The 22,503-nt window shown below is 45.0% G+C and overlaps 2 protein-coding genes across 4 annotated transcripts in view; one reads left to right on the top strand and one right to left on the bottom strand.

Annotated features, from left to right (window-relative positions):
• Positions 1-31: 31 nt before the first annotated feature.
• NUP88 (nucleoporin 88) lies at positions 32-10,633 on the top strand. The gene is made up of 17 exons (XM_037375055.1): positions 32-284; positions 594-763; positions 1,203-1,328; positions 1,542-1,628; positions 2,245-2,421; positions 3,542-3,725; positions 4,153-4,303; positions 4,975-5,073; positions 5,224-5,314; positions 6,261-6,362; positions 7,438-7,596; positions 8,017-8,142; positions 8,698-8,763; positions 9,001-9,081; positions 9,418-9,544; positions 9,895-10,013; positions 10,372-10,633. Exons 1-17 carry the CDS (start codon positions 48-50, stop codon positions 10,433-10,435), a joined length of 2,166 nt encoding a protein of 721 aa, XP_037230952.1. The 5' UTR covers positions 32-47; the 3' UTR covers positions 10,436-10,633.
• Positions 10,634-10,797: 164 nt separating this feature from the next.
• The window catches only part of RABEP1 (rabaptin, RAB GTPase binding effector protein 1), a 52,778-nt gene continuing 41,072 nt past the window's right edge, over positions 10,798-22,503 (bottom strand). For 2 of the 3 annotated variants that reach the window (XM_037375053.1, XM_037375054.1), the window contains 7 exons: positions 21,735-21,833; positions 20,163-20,303; positions 19,261-19,450; positions 18,912-18,967; positions 17,895-17,993; positions 16,983-17,099; positions 14,447-14,876 (listed from right to left, as the gene is read on the bottom strand). In XM_037375053.1, the coding sequence (XP_037230950.1) occupies positions 14,775-14,876; positions 16,983-17,099; positions 17,895-17,993; positions 18,912-18,967; positions 19,261-19,450; positions 20,163-20,303; positions 21,735-21,833 (804 nt within the window). In that variant the 3' untranslated portion in view covers positions 14,447-14,774. Of the gene's footprint in view, positions 14,877-16,982; positions 17,100-17,894; positions 17,994-18,911; positions 18,968-19,260; positions 19,451-20,162; positions 20,304-21,734; positions 21,834-22,503 lie in introns of all 3 variants that reach the window. The other variant, XM_037375052.1, reaches the window with a different exon arrangement.

Raw genomic sequence — 22,503 nt, 5'->3', positions numbered from 1 at the left:
GCCCCCGCCCATGGGGCGGTGCGGCCGGGGGCGCGCGGCGGCGGGCGATGGCGGCCGAGTGGGGCCCGGCGGAGCAGTGGCGCGCGGCCCTTCCGCAGCACGCGGTGCTGAGCCGCCTCCGCGAGCGCGCGGCCGCCCCCGGCGCCCGGCCACCCCTCATCCGCAACCTCCTCTTCGGCCTCGACGGAGACCTCTTCCTCTGGGACGGCGAGCACAGCGCTCTCCACACCATCGGCCTCCGCCGGCTCGGCGGGCCCGACCCCGCGGGGCTCAGCCGTTACCAGGTGGGGCTGAGGGGAGATGGGAGTTGGGGAGCCGCGAGGGGCCGGCTGTGAGGGGCTGAGGGGCCGTTACGGCGGGAGGGGGGCTTAGGGGGGCCCCGTTACGGCGGGACTGGGCTGAGGGAGGGACGTTATGGCGGGAACGGGGCTGAGGGGGCCGGCTGTGAGGGCTGATGGAGGGGCCCCGTTACGGCGGGAGCGGGGCTGAGGGGGCCGCAGCCCCTGTGTAAGCGGCCGGCTGGAACGGGAGGTGCGCCGCGCTTCTGTGGGCGCTTTGGGTGGCTTGTGCTTAACTAACGTTTGTATTTTCAGACCCTTATCTGCATAAACCCGCCCCTTTTTGAGGTTTATCAGACGCTTTTAAGCCCCACGCAGCATCATGTGGCGCTCATCGGCACGAAGGGGCTCATGGTGCTGGAGCTGCCTAAACGCTGGGGGAAGAATTCAGAGTTTGAAGGTGGGAAATCCACGGTGAACTGTAGGTGGGTGAGACCTCAGGCAGTTAGCCACATCCCTGTGCGGCCTGCCCCCCCGGGGGCCAGGCAGATATGGAAGGGCTCGGTTGTGTTGGGGCTGGAGGGGCGATCACAAAGTTATTTTGGCTCAGGGGCTTGCCGATTGCCAGCTGATGCAAATAAATGACCTTCTAAACCTGTTGCAGTTGCTGAGGAGCAAGGTGTTTTCCTCTGTGTAGTCTCTACCCTTTCTGGGGTCTTTTGGCTGTAGCAGCTAAAAGCATGTGCCCAGAGGGAAATAACAAAAGGCTTCAAATTAAAGCTGCCCCTTCAGCTTTTAAGAATAATACAGCTAATGGCTTTGAAACCTTTCAGCTGGGTTTCTAGCTCTCCTTGCCTCCACTTCCCTTTTGAAGCGACTTCTGTGTTTCTTGTTAACGGCGCCTATTTCTGCTCTGTTTTTCAGTACTGTTCCTATTGCGGAAAGGTTCTTCACTAGCTCGACATCTCTGACTTTAAAGCATGCTGCCTGGTATCCCTGTGAGACGTTAGAGCCCCATATTGTGCTCTTGACTTCAGATAACACTATAAGGTAAGCCCTGTTTGTAGTTGATTATCTAAGTAATTTTTTGTCATAGCCAGTCTAATTTTTTGCTAGTTTGTGTGCTACCATTCTTACCAGGACTACTAATAAAAAATAGGATGTGAGAAATTTTAGACAGATACCAACTGATGTTCCTGCGCTGGCAGGGACATGTGCAACACTGCCAGCTGAATGAACATTGCCGGTGTTTCTTTCCTGTAGGTTTTACAGTCTGAAGGTGCCTCAGACACCCATCAAAGTGATCGCTCTTTCAGACACTGAGGAGGAGACCCTTACAATCAAAAAAGGGTTTGTGTGGCTTCTTGTATTTTGAAATGTCTTGGCAGAATAAGCTCTATTCTTAGCTGTGCTTTTAATGAATAAGCGATAAATCTGCCTGAAGATCTGATGTGATTTTTTTCGTGGACCTCTTCAGTGTGAGGACTTCTTCCTAGCACAGTAACTGCACTTTTTATTTTCTTTTTTCCCATCCTTCCAAAAGAAAGCAGTAACAAACTGTATAGTCGAGTGTTTGTCAGAGTAGTCGTTAAGGTGGGGATAAGAAGGCCTTTTTGAGTGAGGAATATAGAAAATAGATCATCTTTTTATTTTGCTCTTGGCCTAGTCAGCAAGGAAAAACTTGAGGGTCTACTAGTTGAGTCACAGGCTGATGTACTACACAGCAAATACCAGCACGCCCTCATCTTTTTATCCTGTGAAACTGGGCTGGCTGGTGGTTGTGTTGCAGAAACGAGGTACTGTAAGAAGGATGTTACTTGCATGCTTTTGCTGCTGAAAAGAGGATGCGTCAAAGGACTGATGGAGAGGTGTTTAGCAGTAATTTGTCAGCATGTACTGATGGACCTAAATGCTTGTGTCCTCGCAATCACTGCTGACTTCAGGTCTTGTTCTGACTTGTCCCCAGGAGAGCCTATACAGCGTCACTGGGAGAGACCGCAGTGGCGTTTGACTTTGGCCCGCTGGTGCCGGTCCCAAAGAACATACTTGGGCAGCGAGGGAGCGAAGAAGTGTTGGCCTATCCGCTTTACATTTTGTATGAAAATGGAGAGACATTCCTCACCTACATCAGCCTGCTTCAGAGGTGGGATTGCATTCATCATCAGGTTTCGTGGGGTGCTTGTATGTTTGTACAATGTTAGGGTCGGAGAGCCATCTCTCAGTTTGGCTGAGACACTGTCTGCAGCGGGTGCCTGGCTGAGTTTTATTATATTGCAGCCTGTTCTGTCTCTTTGTGGCAGTGCTAACAGATTGAAATCCAAGAACAGTGTGTCATCCTTTGTCATCCAGATGTTAAGAGTGCACTTTCCACTTCGGAAAATCCACTGTCCATTATTTCCCATCAGAAATCTGAAATGAGGATGCCAGACTGTTAAAAGATCAGTGGGTCTAGGGCTGTTAAGTGTATTTTGGGGCCTTCAGTCCGCAGCACAGACATCTTTAGCTTTGGATGAGGCTGAATGAACCAGTGGCATCTTAGAAAAAGAAGTATTTTAAGATTGTAGAAGGTTCGCAGGCATGTTCTGTAGTGAAAAGTCAAGAATATGGATCAAGAATATAAACATGACATGAGAAGAAATGACTTCAGAAGACTGAGAAGATGCGGGAAAACTTACAAGTTAGAGCTAATGTAACTGAATATTAAAATGTGTGGTATTTAGATTAGAAACAGTACTGTTTGCATAAGAAACGATGCAGCATTCAAGCAGACCTGTCTGTAGGCAGTGAAACGGGCTCAGTCCTTCAAAAGTTCTACCCAGAGAAATGCCATGCCACAAAATGCTGCTTGTAAAGTGCTTTAATAAGCAAGAAACCAATTAAGTGATAAAGATAATTAAGTTGAGCTTCCCATGAGTACTTTGTGTTCTTGTATGAAAATGTTTCTTCTTGAATTTTTTCCAATTGGTAGCTTGGTTGCTTTCAAAGCATAAAACATTATCACTGAGCTCCGATTTCTTCTCTGAGATCTCCATCAAGTAGGTGTAGTTCAGACTTTTAGTTTGCAGTCTGGGTTGCTGCTGTTTAATGAAAATTAGACAGAACTCCAAACCATTGGGTGGCTTGGGGTTTCTGGGAGTTTTTGTTTGGTTGGTTTTTTTTAAAGCATCCTGATTTTGTAGTTATTGCGCAGCAAACTCCTGCAGGCAACCATGGGGAACTCTCCTTCCACAACTTGTGTTGTGAACGTGTCGTCTTCATTCCAGCATTGGGAATCTTGGGAAGCTGCTCGGCCCTCTGCCCATGCACCCTGCTGCAGAAGATAACTATGGCTACGATGCCTGTGCTGTCCTTTGCCTCCCTTGTGTTCCAAACATCCTGGTGATCGCCACTGAGTCGGGAATGCTTTATCACTGTGTTGTACTGGATGGAGAAGAGGATGATGAGCAGGTACCTTGTCTCATTTTTTTTCTGTATGCATTTTTGTTTCTTTAGTCAGAGTTTCTGGCTGCAAGATGCCTGGAGGTGAACACCAAGTTCCAAAACTGCATTCTTCTATAATGAGGTAGCAAGCTTTCCTCCTATTCCAGCCAGTCCCTGTGACCCTCTGATGCTTTTATTTTAAATTCCACTTCTGTGTATCCTGATGGTAGATCACATTTTGATCAAACTTACTAAGAGCTATTTTAAAGAGGATCTTCTAAGAAGAAACCCTGTTCCTGAGATAAATTTTTTTAAGTAAAAAATGAAGGGACTTGAACTACTTTCCCTGACAATTAATACCTTACCTGTATTATATAACTCTTTCTTGATGCAGATGTTGGCATTTTTATTTAAATGGTCTCACATTTAAAGATGAATTCAATGCTCTTTACAGTCAGAAAAGTCATGGGACCCAAGATCTGATCTGATTCCTTCCCTGTATGTGTTTGAATGCGTTGAGCTAGAACTTGCACTAAAACTGGCATCAGGAGATGAAGAAGAGCCTTTGGAGTCTGATTTCTCTTGCCCAATCAAATTGCATCGAGGTAGGGTTGTCCTTCAGGGTGTTGGCTTTTACTTGCTTTATTGCATGCGTTTAGGATCAAGCTATTCACCGATTATCGCTGTCGTCAGGCAGATGGTGGTACTAGAATAAGGATTTGCTTAATGCCTTCAATAAAGTTGTGGAAGGAGCAAGGCTGGGAGGTGCTTTGGTGTTTACTCAAGGGCAGGTCACATACGGTCACATAATACTAAATTCTCTCAGTGGTGGATTATAAAGCAGAAGTTGTAAGCAAGTGTTGTGGGGCTGGCGATCCTGAGGGAAGAGCTGGTATCTGCTTATTAGTCTGTCGGATGTAATTGTGGGGCAGGAGGTCGGGTAGGACAAAGCGTTTGGGTCTTGTCAGAATGCTCGCCTGCTGGCTTTAACTGGTCTTCCCTTTGGAATCTGATGGATTGATACAGATGTGGTGTGATTAGGGATAGTTCAAAACAATTCATCGGGTATTTCAAGCATGATTTAATTTTATACAGAACTCTAGTAACGTGGCTAATACATCTAGCTCAGGTTTCGGATGGGGACGAGTTAGTACATGCAACGAGATGTTAACGCTGACTGGGCAGTAAGTTGGTACATGTATTCAGCAACGCAGGTCTGAGGGTTGAGTTTTTCTCAGTTCAGTGCCTTCTCTGACATTTGCTGTTTAAATTTCAGATCCCAAATGTCCATCTAGATACCACTGCACGCATGAAGCTGGTGTTCATAGCGTGGGGTTGACATGGATCAATAAACTACACAAATTCCTTGGTTCAGGTGAGTGGGGAGCCTGTTGCATGTTATGGGAGGAGCGTATTACCTGAACACCTACATTTTTGCTATTAACAAGCTGGTGGATGCGGGTAGTACTGAGAATCCCTTACCCTGCAAAGTGGATCTGATGCATTTCAACAAATCTCTTCGCAGATGAAGAAGACAAAGACAGTTTACAAGAGCTGGGAGCAGAACAGAAGTGCTTTGTTGAACATATTCTTTGTACAAAACCATTGCCATGCAGGTAAAAACCAAACCCTTTCCATTGCTTCCAAATCAGTGAGTTGTTGTGGAAAATACTTAGGACTTGCCCTCTTTTGCTGCATTCTTGCCATTAAAAATAATGAAGTCGGCTCAACAGAATTCAGATAATACAAATAAGCGATTTGTGCATCAGGGTTCTTTATGCACAGTTAGCAAGGTGAGCTTAAATTCCTGTCTGAAAATCATCTATCAAAACTACAGAAATTTTTACTGCCTTTTAGGTGACCCTGGGCACCTCTGAGGCTTGCTTTGGCTAAGAGGCTTCAATGCTGACGTGTTTCTTTTATCCTTGTGTTGAGGATCAAACAGTGCCTCAAAAGAACATCTGATCTTTTTTGAGTGTAGTCAGGCCTAAGAGGCATCATTTGTTGGGCTACATAATATATCATCTGCTTTATTTTCTCACTTTTGTAAGGCCTAATCATATCTATAGACTGCTGTGTGTTAAATACACTAAGAAAATGCAGAAAAAAATCTTTAGGAGTTAAGTGCTCTAATCTCAAGTGCTCCCTAGGTCAGCACAGGGAGTGCCTCCCCAGTGGCGGTAGTGGCTACCTGGGGAGAGGGCGTGGGGACCGAGAGGGTGGTACAGGCAGTAACCATGTCCCCTCCTGAGGAGGTCTGTGCCTCGCACTAGGAGTGGGTAATGCTTCCCGGGTCACAGCAGTTTGTTGTTTCACGGTGAAGTGGTGCCAGTGCTCCCCATCTCCGGGTGGGTGACTCTGCACTGGTGCCTCTGACTGCCAGTCAGATTGTGTGGGATGAGGAAAATTAATTTGCAGGACTCCCTCTTGAGGGAGTCTTGGCTGAGCAAAAGGTGTCTGGCTTAGGCCCATGGCTAGAGCTTTTCCAGAAGAGTGAACTTGACAACTTCAGGACCAAAGAACTTTTTTGACTGTGGAATTCTTGCGTTTTCTTCCCTTCAGGCAACCTGCTCCAATTAGAGGATTTTGGATTGTTTCGGACATCCTGGGGCCCACGATGATCTGCATCACAAACACCTATGAGTGTATTACAAGGCCTCTCTTGTACGCGGGTCTTAATTGGTTTGAAATCTGTGACTGTTGCAGGAGAAGGATCTGAGGAGATCTTTTTTTTATTACTATTCTTAGTAATTCCTTCATCCCAGACTTTGGCACCTCTTATGACAGAATGAAGTTTGCCTTCTGAACACTCCCTGGCTGAGCCCTTCAGTGTTATTATAGTGGTTATTTATCTACTGATAAGGTGTTTGTAGTGAATACAATTAACCTAATCACTCCTAATGAGTACTGGGGACAAGAGCTGCATCATTCTTGATGGTGTCATTGGGGTTTTTTCCTCATTTCTGTAATGAGGAACATGAAAATCTGAAGCTTGTTTACAGACAGTAGTACAGCGGTTCTTAATGGGCACCAAGGTTACATTTGCGTGAAAGGGGAGGGAAAAAAGTGGGTTCTTAAAGTGCTTTAAAGTCATGGGATTTTAGCAGCATTTCCAAAGCAACCTTTACTTTTTTTTTGGGGGGGGGGGTGGTGGGAAAGGTGAGAGACTAGCATTTGCACAATTAAGTGAACATATTGAGGGGAGGGCACCATTTTCAGTTTGTGTATTGCTGAGAACAGTTTAAAGTATGACAGGTGCCTTCAGCAGAGCTACTATTAATGTCAGGTTCTCTTATAGTCCTTTTATTTTTAAACCATTTCTGCAGTGTTCTTACAAGTTTCCTCACAGCTTGTTTAAACCCCATTATTATCTGACATGACATAGGTGGACAGTGACCTAGCAAGCTGCTTTGAAGAGCCGGTTGTTCTGCTGTTCAGGCGCTTGCTTGCCTTGTCAGGGAACTTTCTCCTCCTTAGGTGAAAGGGTATTTATGATTCTCGCTAGTTTCAGCTGTGGCCAAACAGAAAGACGTTGGGATGTGAGCTCCACCAGCTTTGTTCAGAGCTGGTTTACCACACAATTGGAATGGTTTCTCTTAAAACACTTCCGACTTACCGCTGTAATATAACCCCACAGCGGATGAGTTCCTCACTTTTAACTACCAACTACCATTTAGACTCTGACATAGTTTAAGCCAGAAAAATTTAATGTGTTCTCCAATTTGATGTTCTTCGGTAGAAGTACAGTCCATCCTGCGTCCCCTCCTCTGCTGTGTACCAGAGACGACAAAGATGTTGCCGTTTCCCCTCTCCGGATCCTGGCTGAGTCACAGCATTCATTCGAGAAGCATATCCGAAGCATCCTGCAGCGCAGTTCTGCCAATCCCTTGCTTCTGAAGTAAGTAAATCCTGAGGGAAGCCTCTCAGGAATAGTGTGTGTTAGCTTGGACATAGCAATAACGGGGGCACAACTGCAGCTGCCCTGTGCCTCCCTGTCCGTACACGGATGGCATCGCATGCAGTAACAATGCAGGCTGGGTGGGGAGGGGGTCACCTTGCCACAGTCCCTGCACAAAGCAGCCCTGACCTCAGCTGATGGGGTTGCTCATCACTTGTTCTCTGGGTTTCTGAGTATCTCAAGATCCCTTGGGATGTGCTCCTGTAAGGAAAATGATTTGTAGTGAAGGGATTTAACTACAGTCCCTCACTTCCGTAACTGAGCCCGCCTAAGCCCTTACCATAAATACTGTGAAGTTGTTTAACCTTTCAAAGGAACATGTTAGAGTGAGATTGCAAAGCCCTCTCTCGTGTTCTGAAGGTCTGCTGATAAAGATGCTGCTCCTCCCCCTGAAGAATGCCTTCAGCTTCTTAGCAGAGCCACGCAGGTGTTCAGAGAGGAATACATACTGAAACAAGATCTGGCAAAAGAGGAAATTCAGCAAAGGTAATGCAGATCCCTCGTACATGGGTGCTGAGCCGTGTCTCTGGGAATCCACAGCACGAAGCCCAGCACCAAACCTCCTCTGCTGGACTAACCCTTGTACATGAGTGAAACGTACTCATGGAAGAGACTAATGCGATACCAGAACTGAAAGCTGAGCTACTAGGGAAAGCAGGGGTGAGCATAGTAAGTCATCTCTATAGTGGCTCATCGGGGAAATAAGAAAAAAACCCTACACACATACATAATGTACTTGTGTCTTGCTGTTGCTAGTCTGCCTGTACCTGTGGGTGGCAGGAAATCCTTTGACCTCAGCAATAATCCTGACAAAGGAAAAATGCATTAAGTCTCTGCTGCTGCAAATTGTATTTACTTACAATATAAAGTTAGGACAAAACGGAAGAGTGTGTTCTCACCACTGCCCGTTTTTCAGTGTCTTTAGTTCTTCACACTCCCTGGAGTATTAGTCACTTTTGTCATATTTTCTATGGCATAAATCCTGATTTAGCTGTATTGCTGTTGTGGGTGCTTTGATTTTATGTATTTACTTATTTAAAGAGTGAAGCTGCTGTGGGGACAGAAAAAGAAGCAACTGGAAGATCTGAATTACTGTCGAGAGGAACGGTGAGTATAAACTGTCTGCTTTTATCAAATCAGGCATCAGGAACGATGCACCTTTGTGCAAAAAGTGCTTTATACAGGGTCCTGCGTGAAGCAAGCCAATGCATTTCCAGCTGTAATTGAGCATGTAGCTTCGCTCCATCCTCCAGCTTGCTTTCTCAGGCTCCTTGTCCTGTTCCCCATCCAGACTTGCCTTGCACGTAAATCTAAAGTACATAAACATTTTTCACTTGCATAAAGGAAAAGCTTGCGGGAAATGGCCGAGCGCTTGGCTGACAAGTATGAGGAAGCTAAAGAGAAGCAAGAAGACATTATGAACAGGTGAGTGCAACCCACGCGCTGTTCTGTCACAGATCACTTGCTGTTCAATGGATGTTTGCAGGTGCGGCACAACAGTGGGCAGCAGGTGCTGCGCTGGTTTGTGAGAAGACCTGGCTTCTGCATTCCCTTTGTTTGGGCTCAGTGGTGACCTTGAGGCGCAGGCGCAGTCAGCCTGCTGGGCAGGAAGGCCGTGTGGGACGAGCCGAGAGGGGAGAGCAGGGGCTTGAGCCCCTGAGGCTTAGGAAGAGCAACAGAAGCGCAGGGCTGTTGGTGTCTTAGCACAGCTGCTCTGATAGGTAAGTTAATTGGGCAACGTTTCTTGCTTTGTGCATCAAGGATGAAGAAAGTACTTCGGAGTTTCCACTCTCAGCTTCCTGTTCTGTCGGACAGTGAAAAAGATATGAAGAAGGAGCTGCAGACCATCCATGACCAGCTGCAGCACCTGAGCAACGCCATCAGACAGGTGGGTAACGCCTTCCCGGGGGGCAAGGAATCGGCACCACCTCGCTCACGCAGCAGTGCTGACAGAACGCAGCGGTGTGCTTCTGTTCAGTCAGCCACAGCACACTACAATAACTTCTGATCCTCGTTAGCAATACAGACAGAACCTCTGCGACCTGGCCTAAACCCTGAGAAAGCCTGTGCATCTTCCTCAGCCTAGCAGTAACCTTCTCTCCTCTTTGTGGGAGGAAGAGCGCACAAGCAAGCTGATTGTAACCGGAGAGAAGTCGCTGCAGCACGACACGCCCAGCTGTCACTTTGGCAGGCAGCACCGACACTAACCGGGGTTGGCTTTCTGTCTGTCACCTGCAGGTTAAGATGAAAAAGGAATACCAGCAGAAAAAGATGGAGAAGGGCACCAGCCCCCGCAAGCCCAGCATCACCCTCAGTGCCTACCAGAGCAAGTGCATCCAGACTGTCCTGAAGGAAGAGTAAGTTAAAGCCTGGGCTCCTCTGTGGCACGCAGGCCCTGGCGTGTACCTGGGCCACGCTAATCAGCCGGGGGAGTGATTTAAACACTGCTGCCTGCAGGGCTGACCGACCACCTGCTGGAGCCTAACAAAGGTCCCAGTCCGGACAGCAGCGCTGACATCTCGCGCTGCCACCAAAGTGGGTTGGGTTAAGGCTGCTTTTTGCCCCAGGCTCCCTTGGCGGGCCCTGTCCAGCCTGTAATTAATAAACCAACCCGCAGTGGTGTGGTGCTCCCGGCCTCCGCTTCTACCCCATCAAGTCTTTTCCTTCCTGATCAGTTTTGAGCGACATTTTGACTTGGATTTATTTTTCTTGAAGGGGAGAACACATAAGGGAAATGGTAAAGCAGATCAATGACATCAGGAGCCACGTGAACTTCTAACGTGCCCCCCCTGAGAAACCTGCACCAGAAGGCTGGACGAGCTTTAATCTTCCCCGGTATTTCCCCTTGTATATTGAACATTTGTATGTGGAACAATACACCTTTTACTTCTTATTTTGTAAAGAGGGACTGGGAAATAAAATACTTTTGATAAGACTCCTTTACCCGCCGTGTGCTTTGCGGGAAGGAGAGTATGCAGCAGCCGTACTACGTGATGTACATTCTCGTGGAATACTCACAGCTAGCTCGGCAGGGTGGGAATTGCTACCCGCAGCACACTCCCTGGGGTGACGGTGGGGGCCAGGGCATGCCTATGGCCTGCGGCAGAAGGCAGAGCAGAAAGACCAGAGAAGCGCACGCACTTCAGCAGCTTTTTTTAATTTGGAACACTTTCTTCATAAAGGACACACCTTCAATACAGTTAACAAATGGTTACACGCGGCTCCTGCGGGCAGCAGGGCTCTACACCCACGGTCGTCGCACAGGACACCACCGGGATGCAGCATTCGCTTCCAAACACTCAGTTGGCCGGTAGCAGAAGGGGGGCTGGAGTCCCGTCTGATGTTACAAGGCCAATTAGCGATCTGTAGATGAGCTTTAGCAGACCATCGATAGCCGTCGTCCCCTTCCCCCCGCCCCTCAGGAAAGGTGAGAGGGCCAAGCTCAGTTTTGGAAGCGGTACTGCACTGCTAGGGAAGGGGGCACGGTGCGCAGTGCCAACGGGAAGCTGGAAGGGAAGGAGGGCTGGTAGTACCCGCTGGGTAACGAGGTTACCGGACATGCTGCACGAACACTTGGGTTTGTACAGATTAAGACTACACAGGCAGAGGAACGCACACAGAACTGACCCTTCACGGCTACCCGAGCAGAATCTGGGTTTCTGACCCACTCACCCTGCGCCACAGCCGACCTGCCGGGCTGGATCTGTGCCTGTTCCCCATCCCTTGCTAAGCCAGGGGAACCTCCCACCCGGCTCCAGTCAAGCTCCAGGACACCAGTGACTGGAGGGAAGTGCGTTTGTTCTGACATTTTACAAGTGGTAACACCATAACCCATCCTGTACATACAGCCAAGAGCTTTTACCACACTTCAATTAACAGCCTTGTTCTGTTTGCTCTGCTCTCACCCCCTTCTGGTTTGGTTTGTTTCAAAAGGCTCCTTGAAGTGTCTGAAGTTGAATTCAGCAGAAGCTTGTGTTACTGCTGCTGAAGCTGCGCTTTCCTTCCCAGGGAGGGACGGCCCCACCACGACGGCTGCCTGCAGGGAGCCCATCGCAGACTGTCAGGTTTCCAATTTAAAAATAAGACAGTATTTAAAAAGGTAACGGTCTGCCATTAGTACATGAACAGCAGTAAAGGTGCTCGGGGGCCTGGTGGAGTAAGGTGGTGAAAAGGCAGCCAGCCGCGCAGTAACGGCACCCCCTTCCTCTCCAGAGCACACGGTCCTTCCCTGCTGAACTGCGTCCACCTCCAGCCTCCTGCCAACTGGCCCAACGTGCCATCGCTGTCCACGGAGAAAAATACACGAGCATGCACACAGACACGCACACACACATGCAGGACTCCACTCGGCAGCTGTTCCATTACTGTGTCTGTGAGGGATCACAAACGGTTCACCCGCTCGCCTCTCTTCCCTCTGGTGTGCAGAGAGCCCCCCTGCAGCCCTCACCTGCCACCGCTGTGCCTACAGAAAGCTGCGGCAACAATCTGTTAAAAATGCCACTGGGGAAAAGCCCCCCAGCCCTGTACTGCTTGAAACCACCGCGGTGGTCAGCCCCGGCCGCGGCCGTTCCCAGCAGACGGGGAGCCAGGGCTGCTGTGAAGGGGCACCAAGACACAGAGCAGCCAGGGATGCTGCAAGGCCACTAACAGCCGCGTTCCTCGCTCTCTTGCACTAGGACAGTCCAGAAACTCAACCAAAAATTTCTTCTCTGCCTAAGTCTTCAGGTGCAGTTCCTCAAGGATTCAGCTTGCTGAAGAGACGTACAGGATTTGTCACGGTTTTGCCATACAACAGTCACCTTCCTTAACCACTGCCGCGCAGGCTGAGTCTCGGCAAACAGTTACAAATTAGTTTTCGGGAAGGAAGGGAACGCAGGAAAAAGCTTTTTGCTCTGCAGCTCCTAATAAAGACCTACATTTTTTTTTTTCTCCAAATTTACTCAACAGAACACGACCCTGACCATTGGGAAACTGAATGCAGAACATCTGCTGTTGGATTTATGCATCAGGACGCAGCTGCTGTCACCTCACCGTTCAGCAAATAGTAAGAAAGGTTAAGACCCCCAAAATCTGGCAACAACCAATTAATAAAGAACCGAACCCACATTGCAATTTCACTTCTAAGTGAAATTAAGTGTCATCTCAAGAAGATACAACTCTGCCACCTATTAGTCTAGTCATTACTAAGGGAGGAAAAATGGCTTTTGGGTGTCAAGATTATGAAAAGTATTAATTACTAGGCTGAATTAAATGCTTTAATTATTGCAATGAGTGACAAGGGATTGAACTTGGATGCTTCTTTTTGGCTGTTTTTAAGGCATTCCTCTTCAAAACCACCGTTCTGACTTTATGTTAGTAGCAGGATATACACTGCTAAAAAGATTTAAGCACTTAAAATACAGTCACGTGCATTACAGTTTGGGGCACTTTCTGCCACTTCTGGTTTTCTTTATCACCTTCAGATCTATAACCAAGTACGTAAAGAAAAAACGATCAGCAATGGAGGAAAGTCTGAACTATAAATTTTGGACAGTCATCTGCCCCTCAGCCTCCCTTCTTTTAATTGAGTTGTAAGCAGGGGCCAGATCAAGAACTCAGTTTGCAGCACCAGTACTATCAACACCTTGCAACCGTACACGGAACCGCTGCTACCCAACCGTGCACACAGAACTCCAATGAAAGGAGAAAAAGGAGGAGGAACAGTCATGTTACCACCATACATTTATAGAACCAGAAACCCAAACCCAGCAGCTGACTGATCACAAGAATTTCCTGCCTCTGCTGTCATGATATATAGTGTAATTTAAACGTACGGTTACAGAAATATGGGACAGCGTAGGAGTTGACTCTGAGCAATACCATGATACCAAACTTTAAAGTAAGAGATGCACTGTACCTTTCAAACTTGAGCCAGCAGAATAACGCAGCTCCTTTGCATTTGTGCTCTGCGATCGAGAGCGCGATCACCATTTTGCATATTATTAAGCTGCCCCAGAGAGGTGGGTCCAGCTCAGCGCTTCACTCAGCATCTCACTCAGATACTTCCCAGTGAAAACTAGAAACTTTACACCTGGTGTCATCCACCACAGCAAAGCAGACCTGCATAAACTCCACGCACAGGATTTCTACTAGTTTGAGTTTTTTGTTTGCTTTAGTTTTGGTTGGGTTTTTTTTGGGTTTTTTTGTGGTTGGTTTGGGTTTTTTGGGGGGGGGGGGTTGTGTTTTTTTTTTTTTTTACATAGAGATGGGATTACAGGTACTGCTCAGCTTTAGAGATGAGAAAGAACCAATTGTAGTTCCATATTCTAAATTACATTTCCGAAAAGAGATTATACAAAACAGTGCATTTCTTGTGCTTTTCTTGAAGTATCAGAATCCAACAGAAAAATTTCAAGGAGCTAAATTCTCAGTACATTTTTCATTTTTTTGGATTAGCATTTACATGATCAGGAGACATACGGCTCACTCATGTCCACCACATTTCAGCAGCGTTCAGATTCTTCAACACAAAGTCAATGGTTTTAAAAAAAAAAAAAAAAAAAAAAAAGCACTGAGTTATGAAATAAGGTCAATATCCAGTGTCCTGCTAATAAAGTCATATTTTAATATAAAATATTCATACAGCATACTCTACACCTCATTCTCTCTGCTAGCTGAATACTGTTACTGACTATTCAAACAGAAAAACTTCAACCACTTTGCTCTTCAATGTTTTGGAGGGACGATACAGTTTCCAGCAGCTACTTTGATCACAGTAGTGGGGGGAAAGGAAAGAGGGAGAGACAGGGGGTAAATGTTCCAAAACTCTATATTAGGTTACGAAGTCGGCTGAAAGAGGGGAAGTTTTTCAGAATGTAAGGACTGATCCCACTCAGTGGAACACGAAACACTGCACTCATTAGTGTTTCCATTAGAAAGTTCTCCTTCCTACACTGCAAGTCACCCTTGTGCTCTCTTCCTGCCCAGTACGAAACCTTTTTCCCTCTAGAAATAAAACTTAGTCATTGCTCCCCTCTGTTGTCTTCTGCTCTTTCGGTTAGAGTTAAATAATAATTAATGTTGCTATAAAGATGAGTTAAAAACCCCAAATGCAGCCTTGGAGCCCGCTCATCAGGGTGTCATGTTTCAGGAAGCTGATTAATGTCCGTCAGTTTTGTGTCATTCAGGATTGCACGGATTCTCTCCAGGGAATCTGCCTGCCGGATCCGCTCCAGCTGCACCTGCAGAAAACCAACAGATGCCATTGAGCAAAACGTGCTGGTGCGAGACCTCAGACCTGTAACCAGAACTGAGCCAAAGGCCACGTTAGCAACGCCTAGGACCTGTGCAAGCAGAGGAGAAACCCAATTATCAGCTGGAAAACTCAGAATCAAGAATGGGAGGAAGGAAGACGTAAGGCAGGTGTGTTTTTACAATAAAAAGCCACTTTCTGGGGGGCTCAAGCAAGCCTTCATCATCACTCCACGTTCTGCCTAATAACCGGGCACTGACACCACACTGGCCAGGCAGACTGGAGATGTGCAAAGCAATGAAAACGTTCACAAAAAAAAATGTAAAGGAAGTACAGATCTGCCTAATGTACACCTTCAAGCCTCTCAAGATCAAAGCTAAAGCGCTCTTTGAGGAAACGTCCCATTTTCAAGCTCACTTGCTTTTCTGATAATCTATCAAGCTATTTCTTCTTGTGGGCTGAAAAAGCGCCCAGCAGAACTGTGCTGAAATGGATGCAAAGAGATCACCATTTTTTAAAAAAAATTATTTGTTTTAAACATTCCAACTTTCACATTCTTTGTATTAGGAACCAGGTTTTCAGCTGTAAATTCCCAACTAGTTGTTAATTTGATTTTTAGCCCTTCCCCTCCACTGCTGATACCTAGTTTGACCAGTGGACACCCCACACGGGTGATACTCACCCAAGCTCTCACCGATAAGGTCAGGGAAGGAAACAACCCTGCCTGGCTATCAAGAAAGCAAACCCCTCATTCAACGGTAAACTCTCATGTGACACAGCAGATCTTGTACACGAAGACAACATAAACCATTGTTTAAACTGAAAGCACTAACTGCTGAGGAACTTCTGTGTAATAGCTGCTTGGGGGCAGAAAGAACGCACAAAATGCAGAGCTACCACACGCCTGCTGAGCTCGTTACTGAAGGCCTGCTAAACTACCTGCACGTTTTGGGAGAGTGCACCACACATCTTCAGAGTGGCGTGTGTGGTTTTGCTCTAAGAACTGCATAAATCAGGGCATGTGAAAGGGTGATGGGGGGGGGAAAAAAAAAAAAAAAAAAAAAAAACAGGCAACTTCACTAGCCAGGACGATTCAATAGTGTCCTTTGTCCTACCTGCTCCTCCAGAAAGAGCCAGAACAACGGACAACAGCTCCCTATGGTCTATCCAGCTAAACTCTGTCTAGTAAACTATCTCCTATACTCCTCTTTTAGTTTTCCAAATAAACCTGCACACTTGACTCCAAAAAACTGTATTTTTCATTCTGCTGAATTTCACTGACCAGACTGGCCAAGAAGTCAAAGTGCTGAAAATTCAGCACCTCCTCTCTGAGCACGATTTCTAGTACGCTGGAGCGTGAGGGGAGGTGCAAATTCTAAACAGCACGCACTCAAGGGGAGACCAGCCCAGTCTGGCTTCCTGAGCAGACACGTTAGTCACCCCGCAAACACAAAACCTGCAGGTCCCTTCGTGCTCTCTGCAGTTAACAGAAAGAGAGATCCGCCTGACAAACTGGAACTGGCCTTGGTGAACGGCCCTACCAAAACTCCTTCCTCCAGCCACCTTTTGGTATCTCAACGTCAACCACAAGTTTCACTTTTTGGAGAAAATACAAGTCTCGCAACAGTAACAACAGCAAGTATAAGACTTAGATAGCATAAACAGAAAGCAGTAAATATAACACAGAGAACCATTTCATATATTCTCATTAAACAGTACAAGTTCCTTACTTCATCCTCAAGATATTTGCACCGTAATGATTTGCTATGAAAAGTAACATAGTGGAAAACATCAGGAGATGGACGCTGAAATACTATGGTCTAAAGGTACCGTTAGTTACGGCTCTCTGTGGTTCCTTCTAGTCCAATAATTGTGTATTTTTGCTGCTGAGAATTGGTTGGAATCAAACAATCAGAATAAAATCCTCAATAGGTTTTAATACTGGTATTATACTAGGAATACTTGACCATTTTATTATACTAATAACTAAAACCAGTTCATAAACACCAACTTAAGAAAATTTACAACTTTACATAGCTCTGGAGAAGTAAAGAAACAAAAGTTGCACCTTACAAATGGATTGTACTTCTCTTACCTGAAGTGTCTGAGAAAGCTTTACAAAATCTCTCTGCACTTGCTCGCTGACATCTAATTCAGTCTGCAACCGCTGAGCTTTATTCTTCTCTTCAAATACCATCTGTTCAAGGTTTGCCTGAAGAGAAAAAGATTTTTTATGCTATGCTTAAACTGAATAAAAAAGGAGAAACTTGTATAAACTGATTATAGCATGATACTAGAAAAAATAAGCATGGCTATTCTCAGAGTCCTGGCAAGAAATTAAACCAATCGCTCTTCCTACCCCTTAATTTTCCTAACTGCAGAATCAGGGGCTACTACCCATCAGACACATCCTCATTAGATTGTTTAAAGCATGAAGAAGTCTTTTACCAGCACTAGATTCAAGGATCTCAAACCAAAAAAAGCAGATTTCAGAGTTTTAATGAAACACGACCGTAGCTGAAAGGCAGTAATCTGCTGGCAGAAATACAACTATCTTGCTGTCTTGAGTTTTAGTCAAAGAAGTCCGGGGGGTGGGACACAGTATGAGAGAGAGAGATCACAATTCATTCCTCTGACTGCCAAAGCAGGGCTCCTTCCTACAGCAACAGCAAAGTGGCAGTTATTCAAACGTATCAAAGCATTCAAATCCAAGGTTTGGTTAACCAGGAAGAAAGATTTCTATAAGCAGAAACGTTCCTCAAGCCTAACTTCAGAGGGCAATCCAACAGAGATACTCAATTAGCAGCAATTCAGATCCACTGCTTTACAAATGCAAGTGCAAAGTGATTGGCATGAGGATTTAAAATTGCATCCAATAAAATGCATATTTCACTGCCAGAATCTTACCAAATTCAAAAGCTTCCTTTTTCACTCTAATGTAGCAACACATTCTCTGATCCCATCATAGAAGATGCGTATATACATCATACCCAGACATCACAGCTACCTTTGCTGCAGTCTCCTTCTTCAGCTGTTCTTCTAGAGCGTTTTTTGCTTCCTGCAGAGTCTCCAGCTGCTGCAGGTTTTCCTGCGAAGAACTTTCCAACTATATTAAAATAATAAAAGAAGTATTAACTAAATCTCCTAAATGTTTCAATTTCTCACAGTTCCTCCATACAGGAAATATAGCCTACCTGTCTTTCCTGGGACTCAGAAATACACCTAAACAACCTCTCCGAGGGACACAGAAAACACCTAAATAACATCTCCTCTGCATTTATTTCTTTTTAGAGCTGGAGAGAAATGGCCAAACCTGACATTTACATTGTTATCATTAGGTAGCCTAATATTAGTTAGAAATTACTTAACCCAGTATTTAGGTTACATATTAACAAACAGACAAAACACCTTTTAAAGAAAAGAACTAGGGACGTGTCCCAGTCCTACAGTGGCATCAATTCTGTGCCTTGGAGCTCCAGGCATGACCTTACGTGTGCTTCCTTTGAAACGGTCACAGAAACTACACAGGTGCCACTACAACACAGGCGCACCTACACTCTTAGTGATACCAAGAGTTGCAACAGTCTGAGAGTGTCCAGCGCAGTGCCAGAGCCTTCAGCAAGAAAATCTGTGCAAACGCACAGACTAGTGTTCCTTCTTAAGGAAAGGTTCTCCACACCAACAAGCCAGCCCTCCAGCACCCCAGAAGCACACTGAGATGAAGGAACAACAATGTTATGTGTTTCACAATTCTCTCCTTAGTTCAGCTCTTTCCCTCCCAATACTGGGCACAGTAAACACTGTACAAAAATATATCTAAAGTGTTACTGAAACTTCAAAGGCAGATGGGGAAAAAAAAAAAAGTTCATTTTCTCTGATAGCAAGAGGTTGATGTCAAAGACAGCAACACAGTGTCGCTGACAGAACCAGCAGAAAAAAAGAATCCTAATAGGATTGTTTAAAAAACCTGCAAAACAAAACAAAACCACAAACCCCAAAATCCCACAGTGAAAGGGCTCCTTACCTGTTCTTTTTCCACTTTTATTCTTTCCAGTTCAGCTTTTAAACTGGAAATGGAAGCTGAAAAACAAGAATAATAAAGCTTAAATGCAAGAAAAACACAGGGAACTGGACATACCCTGTTTACCTCTGTTAATATTTAAAGCAGAATTAAGCACACGCTACATCAAAGGTACCTCAAAGGTAAACAAGTAATTCTGCTTTTGTTTTCAGCTGCACAGCTTTGGTGTATCTGCTATCAAAACCAGACAGTATTTAAAATTCAGGTAAGTCTACTTATGATGAAATCAAGTCTTCACTTACCTTACTAATTCCTAATATTCCTATTTTGAGACTGGTTTACCCTTGCTCACCTATTTCCTCTTTGCAATTCTCTATTTCCAGCTGTAGAGTTTCTTCTATATTTTCTTTCAAATATTGCTCAGCTTGAATCTGCTCTTTTAAGAATAAAATCTCTGCCTTAAGCTTCTCTTCAAGGTGATCTGCTGCTGTCCGCACACTAATGATGTCTTCACGATATTTTAAAATCAGCTCACGGAGCTCCTGAATCAATGATTAGCAAAGATTTGTATTATGATCTCCAGATACACACAGTGCTCTATTTATCAGCATACAAGCCAAAGACAAAGTTATGCTACCAGAGGTCTGTCCCACCCTACCAGATCCTGCATCCAGCAAAATATCAAAACAAAACTGCAGTTTGCTTGGCCAAAGTACATGAAGAATGTGTCAAGATTCATGTCTCCACAGGCCTATGACACCACCCCCCACAATCTTTTAATCTTGATGTGCTCGAGTGTAAGCGAGCGGCCGTGAAAAGGATGACAAGGCTTATCATTATTCTAGGCTCAGGCTTATTACTGGTCTTAACACCTGGACAGAAACTCAAGTGACTGACTTAGCTTGATTTATTGAATCAATATCTATATCAGAGCCATGGTGACTGAACACTTGCGTGCCCAGTTGCAAAATACAGCTTAAGCTGGCTGAACTGGGATAAATTCACACGCTACTGACAACAGAGCAGCTGTCAGGCCATAGTTAACTCATTTTGTTATTGTCCTTCCACGCCTTGAAGCATGCTCAAGGCACAGTGAGATCAGACCGCTGATTTTGTACATCACAGACTCACAGACTCAAAATCCAGAGATTATTGTTCGCTGTGCTATTTGAGCCAGCTTTCTGATAAAGGAGGTTCTTCCAGTGTGATCTAGTCACACGCATTGTTTGTGTTAATGGTTTAAAAACATTTTACCTCTGCTGCTTCTGGTAGAATGAAATCTTCGGCTTGCTGTAAAGACACATGCAAGCTATGTTTTCCTTGAAGACTTTCGTTATCTTTTTGCAGTCTCACCAACTCTTCTGAAACCTGCTCCCTTGACTGCGTCAGGACAGCCTCCAGTGCAAAGAAAAGCATAAATTCACATTTAGGGTCATACTTGAACCTCTTCATGCCCCGGTTCTATCATTACTAGTACCATTACTATCATTCAAATTGATATTCTTAGTAAGGAAGGGAAACAAAGTGATTGTGTGGATCAACATGAGCCCTCTTGCCTGGCCTATGCACCAGAAATAAAGGCAAGATCGTGGTAACTGCACAGGCAGCTAGGAGGAAGCAAGTGATAAATACACCACCGTTTAAGTCTCCCAGTTTTCTTCCATATTTATCCATTAGCTAGCTGTACTCATGCAGGGGAGGTGGGGGGGCAGGGAAATCACATGTTTTGGGAACTGGCAATGATGTTTATTAAAACCACCTCCTAACAACTCAGCTGCAATATCAGATTATTCAAAAACCTTCAACATTCATTCTGAAACTTTCTATGGTAGGTGTCTGCCTCCCACTGTCTCTTTGAGGAAAAGATCAAAACCAGCTGACCTCTTGTAAAGAAAAAGGATTAAGAAAACATAGTTTTGCTTGCATTACAAAAGAAAAAAATCCAGTCAAATTTTCTGAGAGGAACAATTGCTTTGGAGGGGGGAAACAGGGACTTGAACTCTGACAGAAGCTGCCCTTTGTATTATAGGCGAAGGGCATATTCAGATCAATATTTTTTCTGAATCTCCTGCATCTCCATTAGGCACACTCTCATGCAGAACAAAAAAAAATTTCTGCAAGCGGTGCCCTGATGTCCTACAGACAATCCCAGGCCCCAGGAATGCAATACTGGGCTTCCCGAGAATGAACGCTCTTAGTCCCCGCAATGCTGTGCGAGAGAAGAAACATAATTCTAATATAGAAGGGAATGAACAGCTCTAAGGAAGTTCGATTTTGCTTTACCCTAGAAAAAGAGCTCCTGTTCCTATTTTCTGGCTTAATTCCTGCAAGATGCTCATAATAGTTTTTTTTTTTTAAAAAAAAAAAAGTAAGTTCCCATACATCTCTCTTCCTGGGTGTTAGGGCTGATAATTTAAGTCTGACCTGTAAAAATGTTGAGCATTCATCTCTAAAACTCCAGAAAATAATTACTAGGGATGGTACTTTCAATGAATCCTAAAAAACTGTCTAGAGAAAATCTAATCTATCTCCAGATCTGAGGTGAAATAAGATACTAAATGGGCATGGCATGTACATAATGAGTAAGGGGGAAAGGAAGCTGACGAGTCATCTCCATGCTCATCAGCATGCATATACACAGAAAGTATGACAGACCAATGCCACAAACAGCACTTGCTATCAGGGCTCATTCAATCACCGTCTTTACGTGTCAACACGCACAGTTGTCGGCTGGGTGGCAAGACAAAGCCTTTGACAAACACACTGCGCCCCAAAGGTCAGACAAATAGTGCTGTTCGAGTGATCTCTGGGCTTAAGCTGTCTTACCATTTGCTCCTGGACACTTCTCTTTGCTTGCAAAAACGCCTGCTGCAGTTCGCCAAGGAAGTTCTCCGACTTTTGACATTTAGCCATAAGCAAAGAGATCTGGAAAAAAAAAAAAAAAAAAAAAAAAAAAAAGAGAAGCCACACAGACAAAGATATAAAGCATGAAACAGAGTTGGAAGAAGAAATAACTACTGAAGTTCTCTTGCCTCTTATCAATACTAAAATACGCTTTGAAATGTCAAGCTAATCCACTGAAGTTTAGTTAATTCCTCGCTCAGTAAAGCGTTTGTGCAGCTCAAGTCAGTAAGAAGAGATGCTGTGCTTGTATGCCAATAATATATTCTATTTACCAAACTCTAAACAACAAAGAAACAGTTAATTCTAATCAAACTTAAATGTAAGCCAGTTCAAAGACACTGAAGGGAAACTGAAAAGCTACTACCTAAGTTTTCAGCATTTGCTATAAGGTAATTTTTTGTATCATACTCTGAACGCACAGATCTTCAAAAACTTGACAGTTAAGTTGTTCTACAACACATGCTTGACAGTAAGAAGAAGCGTTACTTCATTAAGAGCACCCCAGTACAGCCAAAAGAACAAATGTATAAACATATTCCTGTTAAGACAGACTTTACCTAATAACTACTGTTTCCTTAGTAAGAAGAAAATACTGGGTGGGATGGGAGACAGAAAATTTTACTTCGCTTGAGCTGGAAGTTCAAAGCCTTGTACACAGCATTTACCTAATACTGTAATCTTTGATGGGCCA

Source organism: Falco rusticolus, chromosome 1 (assembly GCF_015220075.1).
Source record: "Falco rusticolus isolate bFalRus1 chromosome 1, bFalRus1.pri, whole genome shotgun sequence".
Taxonomy (NCBI): domain Eukaryota; kingdom Metazoa; phylum Chordata; class Aves; order Falconiformes; family Falconidae; genus Falco; species Falco rusticolus.
This window is presented reverse-complemented; position numbering and strand designations above follow the sequence as displayed.

What these genes read in the sequence shown, in the direction of transcription:
- NUP88 (XM_037375055.1), top strand. Translation starts at nt 48, where the DNA reads ATGGCGGCCGAGTGGGGCCCGGCGGAGCAGTGGCGCGCGGCCCTTCCG. An exon ending in AAATCCACGGTGAACTGTAG is followed by an intron (nt 764 to 1,202) that starts GTGGGTGAGACC and finishes TCTGTTTTTCAG; the next exon opens with TACTGTTCCTATTGCGGAAA. An exon ending in AAAGAGGAAATTCAGCAAAG is followed by an intron (nt 8,143 to 8,697) that starts GTAATGCAGATC and finishes ACTTATTTAAAG; the next exon opens with AGTGAAGCTGCTGTGGGGAC.